At 35.3% G+C, this 18,867-nt stretch overlaps 1 protein-coding gene across 23 annotated transcripts in view; it reads right to left on the bottom strand.

Annotated features, from left to right (window-relative positions):
• RGS7 (regulator of G protein signaling 7) overlaps positions 1–18,867 on the bottom strand; it is a 271,402-nt gene that overhangs the window by 136,282 nt on the left and 116,253 nt on the right. For 21 of the 23 annotated variants that reach the window (XM_021391124.1, XM_021391127.1, XM_021391132.1 and 18 more), the window contains one exon: positions 3,581–3,677. In XM_021391124.1, coding sequence (XP_021246799.1) covers positions 3,581–3,677 — 97 coding nt within the window. Of the gene's footprint in view, positions 1–3,580; positions 3,678–7,796; positions 7,909–15,193; positions 15,327–18,867 lie in introns of those variants that run through there. The other 2 variants (XM_021391140.1, XM_021391145.1) reach the window with 2 other exon arrangements.

Below are 18,867 nucleotides of genomic sequence, written 5' to 3'. Positions count from 1 at the left end.
TGTTCATCCATCAGACAATCATACTTTCCAAAAGAATTTCCATTAGCAATGACGAGTGTGGGACTTACAATACAATATAACAAGTCTGTTTTCAACCAGCAATGTTCTAGGATGCATAGGCACATTAGTCTGTTTTCTACAAAGCTCTACATGCCTATTCATCTACTTTCATCTACTCTGAGCCTAGTTGCAAATAACATTGTGATGACTCAGCTTGATGTAAACTATCATTACAAAGACCATCTGCTACAGCACACTGTAAGTTCTCTCTGTTCAAAGACCTCACAAGCACTAGCTGAATGAGGTAATTCAGCAAGATTCAGTAAGGGCTAACATCTAGTATAAAAATACTATTGGCCAAAATCACAGTAGATATATAGTATACTGTTACAATGGCCCCAGAAGGCAGTTAGTGTCTGGACTAATCAGTAAAGTGCTATGCTGAAAAAGCAGTTATAGCTAGGTAGTCAGTAGAATATCTGTTCTGTGAATGGTACGAACATTGGTATAAAAAAAAATTGAATGCAATTAAACCATTAGCTCATCACATCCAAGAAGAAACAGTGCAGCATAGTTCTGAGGTTTGATATTTTTGTTGCTTGCCATGACAAATTAAAATGCACCACAGACATCTACTGATGAGCATAACAGGTTGCAGGTCTGCCAGAAATACAAATCGAAGTCAGTAATCAACTCCCAATACTGCACTTCCAATGATTCTTTTATGCAAAGTGCCACTTGGAATTAGTCAAGGATGCATTTTTTCCTCCAGTATTTGTTCATTAATATGTATAATAAGCCCTATCATTTCTGTTACAGACTTTGTAATATACTGAGTTGTTCACCATAGTTATTTGAATAATATGAGGTATAATTTTATCGTATAAAAGAATTCAAATGAGTATCATTAACATCACTGATGCTAAACAGCTGTGAAGAATTTCTCTAAACCAAGAAATGGAGTATAGGAACAGGACAAGTGTCAATGTTTGTTGTTTTGGTTTTTTTACCTCCTTGTTTTCAATGTTTTGTATTTTGGCATATTGTAGTTCAGTCAAGAATTGAGGGTTCTTCTTCTTAATTAATTTCACCTCCTAAATGTAGGTGACTGAAATGCTGTTATCCAAATTTGTCTGCAATTCACTAGCTCTAGTGAATTTACACCACAGATAAATTTGCTGCTTACTCAATCTTGCACACTCCCAAATAAGTGCATACGCTCCTGATAAAAATATGAGTAGTGTTATGACACATGTAGGGGTTCGTATTCTTTTTCATCAAATGGCTTGCAAACTCAATCTAAGCATATTTTAATCAGGTAAACTCAACTAAATTATTTATTCTGAAAGATTTCAAGAAAGAAATCAAATGAAAATAGTGTTTGAATTCAAGCAGTTTACACACACTTGAGAACATATTCATCAGACTTCAACATTAAGCAACATATTTGCTCTCCATGAAAACATGAAATATAAAGCAATATAATTTTTTTTTTAATTTCACAAGGTGAAATAATCTTTAACATACCATTATTTTTCCTTTTGTATTCTTGTGAAGAACAACAATGTGTAGTGTACTGACTGTAGAGAATTACCTGAATCTGAAATGTTTCTCTGTGTGTATATTTAGCTTGTAAAAACATCAAAGGAATGACTCAGTAAATGAGATATAACATTGTCCTATTTTCTTATAATCATAATGTTATATTAACAGGTCAAATTCAGATACCATTCCCCAGACTGATTTTGCTAATTTATTCATCCTTAAATAGACATGATCAGTAATAAACAGAATCACAGAATTGTGGGGGCTTGGAAGGGACGTCTCGAGATCATCGAGTCCAAACCCCAAAGGATATGCAATAAAGAGTGCCTGCTATCTTAACTAGGCTGCCATTCTCTGTTTTTAGAAACATGTATGTTTCTAAATATATTCTATATTCTAACTATATTCTAATATAGTATGAAATACAGGAAAACAAAAATTAAAATACCACTCCTGCTTTTACAGTTATAGCCCATAAGACAGAATCACAGAACTGTAGGGGCTGGAAGGGACCTCTGGAGATCATGAAGTCCAACTCCCGGCTAAAGCAGATTCCCTATCATAGAATCACAGAATGGCCTGGGTTGAAAAGGACCTCAAAGATCATCGAGTTTCAACCCCTCTGCTGAGTGCAGGGTTGCCAAGCACTAGACCAGGCTGCCAAGAGACACATCCAGCCTGGCCTTGAATACCTCCACATATATAGTAGGTTGCAGAGGAAAATGTCCAGGTGGGTTTTCATTATCTCTAGAGAACGAGACTGCACAACCTCTCTGGGCAGCCTGTTCCAGAGCTCTGTAATACTCAAAGTATTTTTTTTTTCTCATTTTCGTAGGGAACTTCCTATGTTTCAGTGTGGGCCCATTGCCCCTGTGGCTGGGCATAACTGAAAAGAGCCTGGCTCCATCCACTTGACATCCACCCTTTAGATATTTACAAGTATTGATAAGATCCCTTCTATGTCTTCTCTTCTCCAGACCCTAAGGATATCCATAAATTGTTAAAATTAATTTTAAAAATTGTTTAAAGGTCTCTAACAGGTATTATCTACAGCATAAACACAAGCATGAGTCTAAGCGCTTGTAGAAACATGACATAACTGTGGCATACCTACTTATTTTGCTTCTCTCCACAAACAGATGCAAAGTTCCAGCTTTAACGGGAGGTTTTCCTGGGCGGCTGGCTAGGTATAATACATACACTCAAAATACATACACTCAAATATATATACTTTTTTTTTTTCCAGTGGGAGGAAAGTAAATACTATGTGCATTAAAATTATAGCTGTGCTTTTCTGGAATTTTTTTTTAGTAACCCATTGCAAAAATTTCTGCAACTGTATTTGAGGTAGAAAACCTGAAAAGGAAAAAAAATGAATTGCTATGCTTTTTCTTCCTCCCCTCCACCACCTCCCAGTATTAACTAGATAGTTACTAGTTAATACTAGTTAATTAAAAAAATAAACAGATTTTAGTGCATACAACCATACTGGCTTGAGTTAGCTCTAAAGTTTACAGCTGTTTTGCATGTCATGACAGACATCTCAGACTTAGCTTCTCGGGCACCAGCAGCTAAAGCTCATAAAAGCAGATCACAAGTGTTCTAAGAAATATCAACAATGCAGTATCAGTTGTAGAGTGCTATGATTATTTTCTTCTTGTGTTGATGTGTGATAGTTCTTATATTCATATACTGGACTATATTTTAAACTCTTTATGCTTGCCATATAAACAGGCTAAAAATCAGATCTGAAATGCAAAAACAGGGCAATAAAAATAAATCGAATTTTTGCAGTAAATTAAGTGTTGCCTTCAGTGAAACTAGTAGACGAAAACATATATGTGAAAACACATTACAATGAGCAAGAAACATATAAGCAATTTTTATTATCAAACTACTGAAAGGATAGTGTGTTCACAGACCAGGTAACTGTGAATTCCCTGTAGCACGAAGGTAAATGTTTGTCATTTGAGAATCCTCTTACACAAGGTAAAATGGGAATCTTAAACAACATCAAAATCACATTGACTCTTACCAGAAAAGACACTGGGGATCTTGGAAAGAAAACTTTTGACTGTACGAATAGGAATCCCGTTTTTCTCATCTTGCATGCGAGCTATGACGTCTTCCATCTGAACATAGATAAAAAAAAAAAAAAAAAAAAAAAAAAAGAAGAAATCCAGAATTATTCCTATAAGAATTCTACAATAAATCCTAGGCCAATCTCTCAGAATGAAAAGTCTGTTCTTGCTACTTTTTTTAGTTTACAATTTTTATTTTAGATTTTTTTTTAAATATGATGAAGTATTGGAAGTACTTTACCATAGACAACAATAAATTAATGTATAGGGTCAATGTCTTTAGAGAAGGAAATATCAACATAGAAAAGGTATAAAGTAGATAAAAATAGTTAAAAACTACTGTTAGATGCAAAATTTAATGTTCGATTATATTACTGCTATCGTATCAAATATGAAAGTTTAATACATTCAGCCTTCCATGGTGCTGACACAGTTGTCAAAGGCTGTTCAAAACAAAAAACAGAGCTTTTGAGTTCAAAGCAAAAATTCCCTCTTTTCTTCTGAGAAGTCAAAAAAACCTATGACATAATGCAATTTTGCATCCCTGGAAACAGCAGGGCCAGAAACACAGAATTTTTTTTAATGTTAATGGAGTGGATGTAAAAACATTTAAAATGATTTTGCTGTACTTTTCTCATATTTTCCACATTAACCAATTATTTCCAACTCAATTTTACAGGCTAATTTGGTCCGCATACTTCATAATTCAAGCTCAACCCAAAGGTTCTCCGTCATATGAACTACAAGCAATTTTACTGGAAAACACAAAGACTATTTAGACAGAATCATTGGCTGACAATGCCATCTTTTATTTTTTGCAAATTTCATAGTTGATTAATATCTTAATTACATATTAAATAACTCCCACCTTTCTTCCTTTTCTTTCTTTAAATGCCATACTTGTCAAAATATAAAATAATATTCTGGTAAAATCACTTACAACTACCTCTCTTCTTTCCTTAAATTACCAACTTACTCTGTTAGAAAACTGAATCTCCATTTGACTGAACATTTCATATTACTAGCCAAATGTTAAAAACCTGTGCTATCTCATCTATGTTCCCAGTAAATTCCTAAAAAAAAAAAAGTATTAGAAGTTTGTGGCTGGGTGATGTGGAGAAAAAGAGAAAAACAAATTATTCTAAACACTTTTTTTCTGCAGAAGTCTGACAACTTCAATCAGTAAATAGCAAATCAGCACTGTTAGCAGCTGTGAATAAATTCCCACAATGGAGGTGTTGTATAAATGCAGGAAATGGAGAAGGAGTTGGAATCACATGCATGGTGTACGTAGAAAGAAAAACAAAAATCCATACCAAAAGTGAAAACAAAATCAATCACTTCCACTGCTTATGGAAAACTTGTTTACGCAGAGTGTATGGAGATTGAAATGTTCCATCTAGTAACAGATCATGTATTAACAATCCAAGGAACACAAATCCAGTGGCATAATCCAAAACAAAATACAGAGAAAAAGCAGACATTGTCAGTATAGCATAGAGCAAGATGTGGAACACTGAGATTACTGCTCTTATTTAAAGAATATCCAAATATAACTGCAAAGAAAGGCAGCAGTGTTCTTTTTCAGTGTCAGTTTATGATGTTCATTTAACATTAAATTTAACTAAGTAGAAAAGGCTACTAACAGTGTTCGGAAGAAGCTGTCAAGAAGACAAGCTGCTGTCTACAAAATGAAACGTGTCCCTACATTTATTGTCCATACAATAAGCGAAAGTTTCTTTCAACTCCTAAATTCAGCTGGGAAACTGTCTTGATGAGCTTCTAAACGTAAAAGAAGTCTCTTAAATTCAAGTGAGTATCTTTGTTTCAAACAATAAAGCAAAAGTATACTTAGAGATATATGGGTTTTGGGAAATGGGAAATTCACCATGGGAAATGTACAGAAGTAAATTTGATGATAAATTCTGCACATGCATTGTAAGCTTATAGGAATATTGTTTGAACTGCAGAGTGAATTATAATGTATGCTACCTTGGGCAACGTAAAGCAACATGATAAAGATATATTTACATTATAATAAGTGCTCATATAACTGTGGAACTCAATCCCGAAACATGACATTCCAGGAAATGATATCCAGTTTCTTCTTTCTTCGGAATGCACAGAAGTGCAAACAATGTCCAGCATTATTCATGCTGTTGGTTATCAGTCTTTTGAGTGTGTAGCTTCCCTAAACTTGTGTCACGGACGGGTTTTAAGCTAAACTGCATAAAACATGATTAGGACAGTGAGATTTTAGATGGCTTCAGAGCAGAACCACACACCTCCTGCAGGTCTAGCTCCAAATATTGTTCTTTGTCAACTGTGAACATTCTTTATGCAAAAAGTCAGCTCACATGCCAGATGTCACCGTTGTGAGCAGCTTGGTTAGGTCAGTATATAAAGATTAATGCATAATAACTGGAAATGATCTGACACAAGATAAAACACAACACATACCTTACTAGTTATAATTTACCTAGTATTCTTTTCTGTCTATCAGTCAGACAATTAAGTTCTTATTTGTCTTTCCCTTTTGAACAGAAAGACTAAAAGGTCATTTGCGTTTTATGGTCATCTTAAACTTTAAAGTGTAAATTTTTTTTAAAAAAGGTTCAATTAAAGATTCAAAATCATCTAATCCAGACTACAAAGGTACACAGTTTAACTTCAAGTACATGTAGTCTCCTTTTCTGCAGTTCTGGCTGTTTTAAATGCAGCAAACGTATAATCTCTTCCACAGAAAACACGTCCTTATTTAATTATATTTGGGAAGCGGCACTCAGGCTGCTATTCATCAACAATGACTTAAGACAATAAAAAGGGCAAAATTTTTTAATTAGAATGATAAACAAAAATCTTTGTCTAAATTTGCTTAAGAATTCTAATCTGGGAAACACAAGCTGATGCCTGATATAGAAATTCCCCTGAATTTCTATATTTTCTAATTTTCTAATTATATTTCTAATTTTCTGTATCTCACCTGACCTGATGCTCAGAAGTGAAACACAGCTCCTTCATTTCCCCTCACAATTAGGTTTTCCCAGTCTTTTATCTCCTGCTTACCTTGCTAAACCTGACTAGCTTGAACCATGCAACAGGATTAACTTTTTTAGCCCTAAGCCTTCTTGGAGAACTCAAAGAGAACAAGTGCGCAAACAACTGCCTCATGAACATTCCTTAAACAACGCTTAATGTGCATGAGAAAAAATAAGTTATATAAGCACACTTCATACCACTTCTCAGACATCATTACAGAATTAACAGGGAAAGTATACTAGAAAGAAGTTTCCAATGCAGCAAGGATTCTGCAGGTGCTTTTCTAAGTAATTTCAAACATCAAAAACTGCGTCATTTATTTACTACTGAGTCAGTTCTAACCCTGGCAAAAGTCATTACACTTCTGATGCCTAACGCAACTCAGACCAAACTTAAAACACAATATTATTATTTAAAACTTCACTCATCTCCTTGTGAAGATAATTTGCAATCTTGTTTTTGACATATAAGGGTACTATCAAATTTATTTCAAAGACAAACTCTATGACAATAGTGACAATGCATCTTACATGAAGAAAAAATATGACTGTGAGAGCTAGTATTGGAGAAGTGCATGACCAACCACAGGGCAGAATCCACTGACAGCGGACAAACCCACAGGCAGTGGTATCTGACTACAGGAGAAATAGCTTGAAAGTTATCAAGAGGGAAGCAAAGGTGAGAGTTTTCAGCTGAGTGTACTTCTAAAGGTCTGTGGAAGAACTACGCTAATGTGGCTAATTTTCTTTTGTGATGGGATCATAAGAGGTTTCTGCCACATGGGATACAATTCACCTCCTCCATCTTTAATCAGTTTCTACCCCAACGGTATCTCCACTACTGACAGTGGAAGGCTCGACAACAAACACATACTAGTATCCATTATGTACTTACAGTTGAGATAAATGAATCCAGCTCCTAGGAGCAGAATTTTTATAGCTTCTTGAATTTCAAAGACATGTGGTTTGGGATGACCCAGATCATTAAATTTCTAAATCTAATTATGAATTCCATTACTAAGCATACAAATCTTGCAAAAATTATCTCTCTGCTCATAATTTGGCATTGCTGCTTCATAAGAAGCATTTTTCATATGAATTAGTAGTTAGTAGTATATTGATAATGAATTACCTGTGTTTGCTCTTGCTTTCATCAGTCATCTTCTTTTCAAACTCCATTGTACTACATGTGCTCCCTCTCACACTGTCAATTCTACTAGAGATTTTCTGTTGAAATGCCCATCAGCTAAAAAGCCTACAATTACAGGGTATAGAGAATTTGTAAGAAAGTCTTTTGCTGTGCTTCACTGAGGTAAAAATCTGTATGTTTAGATGAATGGCTGAACTACCCCATCAGACCCACTCTAGGAGCTTCAGTCTCTTTCTTCCCGTGTGAGCTGCTCTTTGCATGGACTACACATGTCAACAATCACCGTAATATCCTTCTTTAATTGAATCATCATAGTGCCACCTGAGAGCTGCCCAACTCAGTGAACCAGGGGCCTTTTTCATCTAGTCAAGCTGCATCACAGAGAAGTAAAGAGCACAAAATGCAGCGATTACAGCTCCCAGGAGGCTGCACCAACAAGCACAGATACAGGCAAGCTGATCATCAGATAAAATATTTCAGCACTGTCCACCAAACTAAAGCAAATCACCTCAGGTCAGGAGTGTTGACAGCTGTTTTTGTAAATCATATAGAAATGAGATAGTGTGACATCTCTATACTCAAGATTTTAGCACTTTTCCTTTCACAAAGAATTGGGTTATTTCAACTCTTCCTTCCACTTAGGATGAAATCAAAGAATCACCCTTCACAAGCCCATAACATTACATTTGTCCAAAGTACAAAACTGAAAGTTGGCTTCAAATATCTAAAATTAACCATACTGGTAATGACAGACATGCATAGGAGTAGGGAGCTGCCCTAAGAATATCAAATTAGAGAATAATTCATTCAATGAAAAGAAAATGACTTTTTAGATTGCTTCTATCTTCTTCAAAACTTCTATTCTTGCAAAAATTATTTGACAGCATAAAATCGAGTGGAGAATCAGCATGTTTCCAATCATATTAAATAGACACAATGGAGATAGCTGAAGATCTTAATTTACTACATGTATGTACGACACTGACATCTCATGGTCCTGCCTATCTGCAGAATGAAGTCACCGGTGTGAGGAAATAGTTCATACTCTCTGCTCAGACAAGGTGCTTGTGGAGGGCCAAAGAAGTTCTGGCTCCATAAGTAGTGCAAAACACTGTACTGAGGCATTATGTATGTTCAGTATTAATGACTGCATTTGTAATTATCAATTTGTGAAAATCTAATTAAGATTCAGATGTATTTGTCCTATTTATTTGTACTGTTTCAGATAAAGCGTATACAAACCATTCCAGATTGGCTGCAAGGAGTGGTACTATATATACTAGAGGCATATGCTTACGTTAAATGAGCGCAATGCAAGCGTTTGTGTTTGTTAAGAATAATTTGAATATGCTTGAAAATCGATGCCAGTGCTGTGCAATTATGATTGAGACCAGAGACAACTGGACAAGCTAGAGTCTTAAGGACAACTAATGAACATGTAAGTACAGAGACACAGCTAGGCTGCTATAAAAGAAACAATATCCACCTTTCAACAGTGTTGAACTGTGTAATATTAAAGCTGAGGACAATCATTCCATTCTTAAATATGTTTTTTCAAAGAGGAAAAAAGCACAGTCTTCATATAAAGTATATTGAAATCACATAGAATATTCAGTTAGTTAAGTTACTAGCAGCTCAAAATTTAATAACCATCACATTTCAAAGAATCTTCTACAAGGTTATTTTACATGTTATTTAAGAGAAAGTATTTCTGAGTAAGTAATACAGTGTCAGCATCAAAAATGCTGGAAAAAATAATAGGAAATGGTCTGCTGAAACAGAATTTAGTTTATCTCTGTTTTGTACTTTCTAGACAAAGCATAAATTAAAGCATACTTTGAACTCTGGTGAATAACCTGTAATCATGTGGCACGTTTAGAAGCTACAACTGTCAGTGCCCCTAACTAAAGAATGGATTAAGGTTAATACCTATAATATAACATCATACAATATTGAATGGAAAACCTGTTAGATACTGTATAGTACAATCTGCACACAGTGATTTAAGCCACCTCAACTGGAAAAGTTGATCTCTGTGGCCCCAGACTGACATTTCAAAGCAACACTGCAAAAAGGTTTCGATTTTTTTCCAAGGAGAAAGCAAAATGCCAAAATTCAATAAACAAATGCCAGAACAGATTCTGGTACCCTGTGTACAGGCCAATATTACAAAGAATATTTTAAAGAAGAAGAGAACACAAGCACCTATTTTTACTGGAAATGCAAAACAAGGACAAATTTAGCTTATACAAAGCACCTTCAGCTACAAAAGTGACAGACAGGTAATGAGGCATTGTGCCTTCAAAAAAACCCAACAAAACTGTTAGCTCTAGGATATAGCAGAGTCTAAAAAAAAAAGTGTGTTATTTCTCAGGAAAATACTTCTTTTATTCCAAAATACTGTCATTCAGTTTTAAAGTATACAAAACAGACATTTTCTATGTTAGTACAGCTTTCTTATGTCATCTGTTATTAATAGTTTTAAATCCAAGTTTGTGTGGTTAGAGACTTCTCCTGGCTTATCAGATGATCCAAAACACAACAAAGCCACAATACAGCAGCATATCAGTTTAGAAGTAGCTATTACCAAGCAAGGAGAACTTTAAATAAATATCATTATTCTTCAAATACCGAAGACTGAAGCAGTAATTACAAAAATACTTAACCTTACATTGAGAGAAACAACATTTCAGGGTAAACAATGACAATAAAATGGAATACCAATTTTAAAAATGAGCCTTCATATATTTTGACAGCCTTCAGCCTGCTCTGGAGAACAGCCAACCAGGATGCTGATCAAAGGAGGGGATTACTCATCCATTCACAATGAAAATGCAAGGACGAACACCTTAGAGAACAAAGCCTAACTCATTTGGTGATTTCTGCATTGTTTCCTATCCTGTGGTGAGGGAAGAATGAAGCTGAACTTCTAATAACCCTTCAGCACTGAGGAAATTGAGATACCACATATGAACCATGTTTCTAGCTCTCTTGGTCTTCAAATTGCTCTTACACATTAAGCTCCATTAAATACAAAAATACAACTGCTACCACCAAAACAGGTCTTTGCCAGTAGCTATACTCTTGTAAGAGATCTGCATTCAGGTAACAAAGTTGTTCTTAATAACTGTATTACCATATGATAAACTTTCAGTAATCAACTACATTTGGCATTAAAAGATAAAAACAAAATGGGGCCCTGCTGATGTAATACAGTACAGTACTACAGTAATGTAGCATTACATGAGAGATGGACTGATTTCACATTTCACAATCATTTGTTCACCTTCTGTTACACAACTTATTTAAAAACAAGTATTTGCTTTATTGATCAAAGCACTTAAATACTTGGTAAACTTAAAGGTTGAATTTTTTTTTTTTTAAGAAAAAATGGAAGTATCTAGTCACCTAACCAATGTTAAAAGACGGTAGACTGGCATATCAAAAGACAGAGGCTGGCACAGACATGAGTGTATTTTTACACTTTATGAAAAAGAATTCCATTCTAATATAATATTTTCTAGTTCAGATTAGTTCAGATTTGGTCTGGTCGCAGTATAATTAGCAAAAGAAAGACACATTTTGTGATACTTCCTTTCAATGTATATAGTGATTACATCAACCGTAGGACTACCAGTCGTTAGAAAGGAATTAAAGAGATTAAAATGAACTATTTCCCTCTGCCATATGTATATATATATTTCAAAGGAACTCCTTTTATGCGTTCATGTTATACTGTTAAAGAAAATCCAACTATACTTCAGTTGCCTTAGGAAAAAAAGGAATTAATTTCATTTTTTAGGCTATTTTACCATCAAAACACTACCTTTTGAATTCCTATAATTTTGACACTTAAAAGCAAATCAGGCCTGAATGTTCTGTGCTTGTCCAATTTAGTCAGTTTGACATTTACTGAATCTACATTTTATTTTTCTTTGCAGTCATATTCCTTTTGATTTGAAATATTGTCTTTATTGTCAAATCATGCTTGTGACACAGAAGGAAGTAGAGCAGTGATCATTAACAGATTTGAAATGTGAGTTCTGAAAATTGTGAATGATGGCTGTAAAACCATTTGTTTAGACTACATGATAGACAATTAGGAAAGGAGATATTCTTTTGTTAGAAACCAATTCCAGTATTCACATACTATTATATTTTCTCCATGTATATAATGAGTAGAATAATACCAAAATCAGACATACTATAATTTACAACCAAAAACTGAAAATGGATTTGAGTAAGTTCAAAATCCAAATAATTTCAGTATTAAAGCAACCTAATCATTTGTGCATTTGTGAGGAACGTTATTTTTTAGCCAAATTTGGTTTTGCCAGTAGTACAAATTCATTCTGGGTATTAGCTGTGGTGAGCAGAACACATGACAAAATTGCTACTTTTGTCATTGCAAATGATATACAAAAATATCCCAGCTGGTATCTTGTAAACTGTCCTCCTGCAACCTAGTACAAGGTTGTGGAAACACAGCCACTTAAATAACCAAGAAAACATCCATGGGGAAACAGGGGTCAACAATGAGTGTAATACTCATTGTACAGAAGAAATTAGATCCCAAATAGATAACATGTATATTGAACCCAATTGATGGAGTGCACTGAACATTCACTTAAAAATATATTTCCAAAACGGGAGATTTTCCAGTACAAGGAAAATTCCACATTTCAGGAAGGACTCTGTTACCAGAGGATAGGAGAGGCATTGTTTGTCCTCCTTCAGTAAACTTGCTGTCCTGCACCTTTTATTTTCTGTGCAAACAAACCAAACAAGTAACTTTCTTACCCTGTCAAATTGGTCAAGAGAAAACCTGTGGACAATGATGATGTCTCCTGGAGGTGTAAGTTGGAACAACAGGGTACACTACACGTGGAAATAGGGATTTTGCTTTCCATTATCATTCACTAATGAATTCATTCAAAACCAAATCAACATACAGGAACAAAGTGAGCTTTGCTTTCCAATAGATTTTTACTACAGGGCAAAATAGCATAATAGTGAAGTGTATCTACTGCATGGATGGATACTGAACCATCACTGAGCTATCAGTTTAATGAATGAAATGGAGCTGAGCGCTTTCACATGCACCACTGCTGTTTCCAGGATTGAAGCCTATGGTTAAAGTTAACAACTGATTAAATGACAAATTTAATTAATTCAGTATAAATCAATGCTTGGTTCTTTACAAGCAGGTGGGAGAGTACTTCAGATAACTGTCCCTAGACTGGATGACCAGTCCAGGAGGTCTGACTGCAAAGATAGACCAGGCACTTTCAGCTCTAGAATTATAATATATTGCTTGAGGTAGCCAAATTGCTTTTACGATCCTCTAAAACCTATTCATTTAGATGGAGCTTTTAGTGATAACTATGGGAAGAAATGATATAGATCATTTCCATAATGGGAACATTTTTATTGATGTTTTGTCACTTCAGACATATCTATACAATGCTTTTAACTGGAGGCTGTCCATTCCTTCAAAACTCTTTAAATGGCTGTATTTCATAAAGTCAGAAGAAAAACAAACCACATCTCTACAGATTGAAAAATTTATACATTTTTGAGCAATGAAAAAAGTAAGATGTAAGCAACCTGAAGTGGATAATATACTAACATAAACTAGCAATCCACCTGTAAGGACATTACTTCAAGACCTTTCCATTTCCCAGACTGCACTGTGTTCTTACAAGTGAAAGAGTTGCCCATGAAAATCATGTTCAAAAGTGTTGCAAGTATACATTTGAGGAATTCACATAATTAGCAGTTTATAAACCACATATATAATGAAGAGAGCATAAAAATTTTAGCTACCCAGGAAATGGAAGTCCTGCAGCCACAATAATGGAAAAGTTACTCATTTCAGCACTCCACCTGAGACCCGCACTGAGCCTCTTGCAGGCTGCAGTAAATTTCATTATCTACCTAAGCTGGTAAAGGACCGATGGGCTATTAATAATCCATGGGGTGATGGAGTCCTAAATAAGCTATTGTTCCTCAGCAAAGAGTCATTGTAATTACTTCTTTAAGTATGAACTCTGTCAAAAAATGCAAACCAAACATAAAGGAGTGACAAAAAATGCACTGAGAGCAAAACAGAATCCACTGCTAGGGTATATATGTATAAGGGCAGCTCGCAAAGTAATGCCTCCTATGTTATTATGTTTGCCCACAATGTCAGAGGCGGATGGTGGTGGTATGGCAGTAGAGGCTGAACCATCCCACCGATATTACATTACATTTTGTTGCCATGCAACAAATGGCAGCAGAGGGGCAGTCTGACACAATGGTGTCTGACATGGAAGTGTGTATGAAGAAAAGGTATGGAATTGAATTCCTCCATGCAGACAAAATTGCACATATTAAATTCATTGACACTTGCTGAATGCTTTTGGAGAGCAACAGTGGCTGTCAGCACAGTGAGGAGGTGGGTACTGCGTTTCAGCAGTGGTGACAGTGTCGTGAAAGACAAGCCACATTCTGGACAGCCATGCACAGCTATCACCCCAAAAATGAAGAGCGCTCCGATCAGCTCATCTGTGCAAATCAGCAGATTACAACCAGGGAACTATGCTGGAGCAGGATATCAGCTTCAATGCATTGGAAACAATGATGGCAACATTGGAATATCACAAAGTTTGCATCAGGTGAGTCCCACAAATGCTCGCTCAAGAACAGAAAGAACACCATATGCAAGTTGGTCAGGACCTACTGAACCAATACAAGGCTGAAGGTGACAGTTTCCTCTATCACATCATTACCAGTGATGACATGCAGCAATGCAGTGTCACCACTATGAGCCAGAGTCAAAGCAGCAGTCAATGGAATGGTTACATGTGAATTCCCCATCGAAGAAAAAGTTAAAGATGCAGCCCTCAGCAGGTGAAGTGATGTGCACTGTGATTCTTCTGGATTTCCTGGGACTCTGACAAACCATCAGCTCTGACTGCTACATTGCAACTATCTAACTTTGCTCTATCAAGTAATGTTACGCTGCTCTTTGTATTTGTTGTTGTTGTCACAGAAATAAATACGAGAGATTACTTTCAGAGCAACCACATTTTCATTATGCACTCACTTGGCAGGAGCCTCATCCTTCCTCTCAAAAAGGTAAATGCTACAGGTACAGAAATGGAAGCAGGTACTGAATAGTTTTTGAAGGAGGAAAGATTAAGCAGATTAGGATTCTGTTGAGCAGAAAACAAAAAATGAAGTTTTGACATAAACCTGAAACATTAAGACAACTATGAAGAAGGTGAGTGCACAATGAAAATATGTATGCCCTACATACCTTTTTATCAGGACATAATAATTCACAACATCAATTGAGAGATATCTGGTTAACCTGAAGAGTTTATCTTCCTTACCTTCTGCTCAGTTTTCCTCCAAACAATGGCATTTCAAATGAATGTAACACATTTCAAATTGTTGCCTTCTTTCATGTAATCAGTACAATTTGACATTCGGTATTTCTTGCACAGTATCTAACTGTTCACCCTGCTAAAGAGAAGCAAGAGCCAGGACAATATAGCTGATTGTGACTGTGCCAAGTGGAGTGTTATCCATTAGCTGAAATAAGGGATTTACAGCTTTGAGTGACCTAGCAAACAGAGCAAGAATCTCTAGTCTTCCAATCCATTACCGTGATCTCAGAAGGCCTCATGGGGCATTTGCATGCTTTGAATGTATTTAAATTATAACAAACATAAAAATAACTTTATAATCTAGCACAACAAATAAACCCATGAAAGATAAATATACCATTACAAATCTATCCATATAATTATAAGAGATCTTGGTGAAAATGCTTTTTCCTAGCTTGCCATGAGATCTTTACATTTACTGGAGTCCAAACTTACATTGGTCCTGTTTCTGAATTATTAATTGCTTGGATGACTTTTTCACCTAAGAAATTTCTTACTCATGAGTTTTTCCCTTAGGCCTATTGAGCCTGCATCCTAGATAATACTATTTTCTTAGTTTGCCAGCTATGTTTTCTGTATATCAAGGTGAGTTAATCAGGTGCCAATACTGCAGTAGACTCAATAAGAATTCAGTTCACCTTTTTCAAGTCTCACTAATAATGTTTCAGGCAAATGCTACCCATCCATTATATAATTAAGAAAAAAACAGATCAGTAAAAATATTTTTCATCTGTTTTAACCCAAAGGAAGATACTTGTAGTAATACCTGTATTTACAGATTCAACTATAACTTTGGATTACTTTTAAACAAGCCTTACTGGTCTTTTCTCAGGGGTCACAAAGCCTAATTAAATTTTTAATAGTAAAAAAAACTTCACGGAATATTTAACTGAGAAAAGTTTGACCTCAGGATAAATAATCTGCCAATAAAAGTGTTCCCATGGTTTTCCTCCATCTTAGTGGGCGTAATTAAGTACCATCACTGCAAATGAAACTGGACTGGGTGGGATTCTTTGTACTAATTCCAGTTCTCTCTTACTCAAAAAATCCCAACTCTTTTTTGAAATACATTTTTTCCATCACCAGTTTACCTGTTTTACCAGTTTAAAGGATAAGAATTAACAGTGTTTATCAACCCAAGCACAACTATACTTGAGACAGTTCTGAACTAGTGCAGGGGAGCATTCAGAAGAATCTATCTCACACTCCAAATATATAAGAGATATATAACTGCTAGAAGAAATTGATACTTACTGGAGAAACCTTGTATCCCTATACAGAGGAACTACTCTACAGTAGAAGACTACAGTAATAAATCAAAACCTAATCATTACAGGTACTCTTTAAGTAGCTACTCCTACCAAGTAAAAAAAAATGCATATTCTTACTTCTAGATGAAAAGAGTAAATACACTGCACAACTAGCCTTTACTCAGGCAAAATTAAAGGGGCTGTACAAAAACAGTACAATATGATTCAGTTTCAAACTGATGAAAAAAAGAAGTAAACATATCAACTGCGGTAACATTCCACCAGTATTTGGAAACAAGCAAGTTTCATTTAGCAGATGAAGCACTTAACAAGGACTTGAGAATCACAGAATTACAGAGTAACTTAGGTTAGAAGGGGCCTTGTGAATATCACTTGTGCATTTAACTGTACTTTCCAAACAAACAAAATATACAAGAAATGTGTAGATACAGAAGACTCATTAGAAATAACCAGGAGATCAATTCAGACCTTCTCTCTGTGATGATTTGCTTTTTTTTTTTTTTTTTAATTCCATATGCCAGTTACGCTTATCGTCCCATCAGAGTATTCCCAGTGTGTACCCTGAACTGTCTAGTTGTAACAACCAACTGCAAACCATGAATCAGAATTTTATTAACAGTATACATAATGAAAGGAGTTACTGCTACCAAAGTACCATTAATAACAATAGCTTTTAGTCTCAAGATCTAAATTTTATGCTAGGTAGTTAGTTCAGATGTCAAAATCCTCTGTATAGAAGATCAAAGGAACCTTCTATCTTTAACAGAAAATTCCTCTTATCCCTATTTGCTCTAAATCATGGGGTTTGCTGTTCAACAGCCAGAAACTACACATTTATACTGGGATAAGTAAAACATTCAGTGCATAGGAACAACATCAACTTAGCTTAGCAAGACCAGAGCTGACTTCCCCAAGACTGAACCTTGTCATCCGAATCACTTGATCATAAAACTGTAGTTTCCAACCAATAGTTTAAGACTAGCACAGTGCACATCCTTTAACAGATCATGGAGCAACAGAAACTAAAAATTAAACCAGGTGCCAGCAAGAAGAAGAACATGTTTGTAAGGAGAACTGTTGCCCCTGAATCCTGCAACACCCCACTCACATTCAGAACAAATTATTCTTTTTACTGGTAAAGCAAAGCAATAACGTTAAACATAAGCCAATATCACACTAGCGAGTTAAATTCCATCAATTCTAAAGTGCACATCATCATAATGTAACATAATGCATAAAGAAAGGAATCCCTGTCTTGAAAAGCCATCATGTTCTGTAGTACAATCAGGTAAATAATTCAAGTGGCCCAAGCAATTAATATTCAGTAGTGAGATTTGATGCTTTACTGAACAGCTGCAGTGGATATGGGCAGGCATTTTCATGTAGAAGTACTGGAACAAGAAGCAAGAATGAAATAGCTTAAGTACATTCACTAAATAAATGGAAGAAACATATGCCTAAATTGGGATGCAGGCAAGCTTAAAAAAAAAAATAATAACGGAATGAGGAAGAATAGTTAAATTTCGCAAATAAACTGTAAACAGAAGTGGGCAGATATTCAAATGAAATTATTTTAGAAATAATATTTGAAAAAAGCTACAGGACCTCCATGAATTCATTTTTCCTTAGAAGATGATCAGATCATAGAATAAATTCTGGAAAACACTGACATTTCTGAATATTTCTTGCATTTTCATTGACCTGTATTGCTTTAAAAATCAAAAGATTTCACATTCATTATTGACATCAAAATAAAGTTAAATGCACTTAAAGTTATATGATTTATCATTTCTTCTTACATTAAAACTATTTGAGAGCCTACCTTCTGAAGGCATATTACTCATGTAACATTTTGAGATGTAATTATATTGAAAAATTGAATAACTGCAGTTTAAAAAAATCTATATTTTTCTATTATTTGTCCTCAGGGGTTTTTTTTTGTTTGTTTTTCCCCTCTAAGCTTGCATTTTGTTCAAGGAATTATGACTAACTTCTAATGAATCTAATGAATCCAAATCTAATGAACTGGGGTCCTGGCAATTCCATACTGTGGAATAGTAGGGTGACAGTAGCTGTCAAAATAAAATAGCAGGCCTTCTGCTCGCTTGAGATTTCCTGCAGGCCACCACAAACACACTGGGAAAGCATATCATTTGTGTTGCTTTTTATGTGGCTAAATAGATGGTCCTTTGCACTGTTGCCTGGCTTAGTTGCCAAAATGGCACGTTCAGTGCATTACTGCAGAGTGTCGCTGCCCACTGCAGAATCAGCAACATCCCAGAAGTGTGTTGAATGAGTGCAGCTCATCAACATACATGGCTACATGGCACTGATACCAAAGGTAAA

Source organism: Numida meleagris, chromosome 3 (genome assembly GCF_002078875.1).
Source record: "Numida meleagris isolate 19003 breed g44 Domestic line chromosome 3, NumMel1.0, whole genome shotgun sequence".
Taxonomy (NCBI): Eukaryota; Metazoa; Chordata; class Aves; order Galliformes; family Numididae; genus Numida; species Numida meleagris.
Note: the sequence above shows the minus strand (reverse complement) of the source record. Positions and strands in the feature narration are given on the sequence as shown.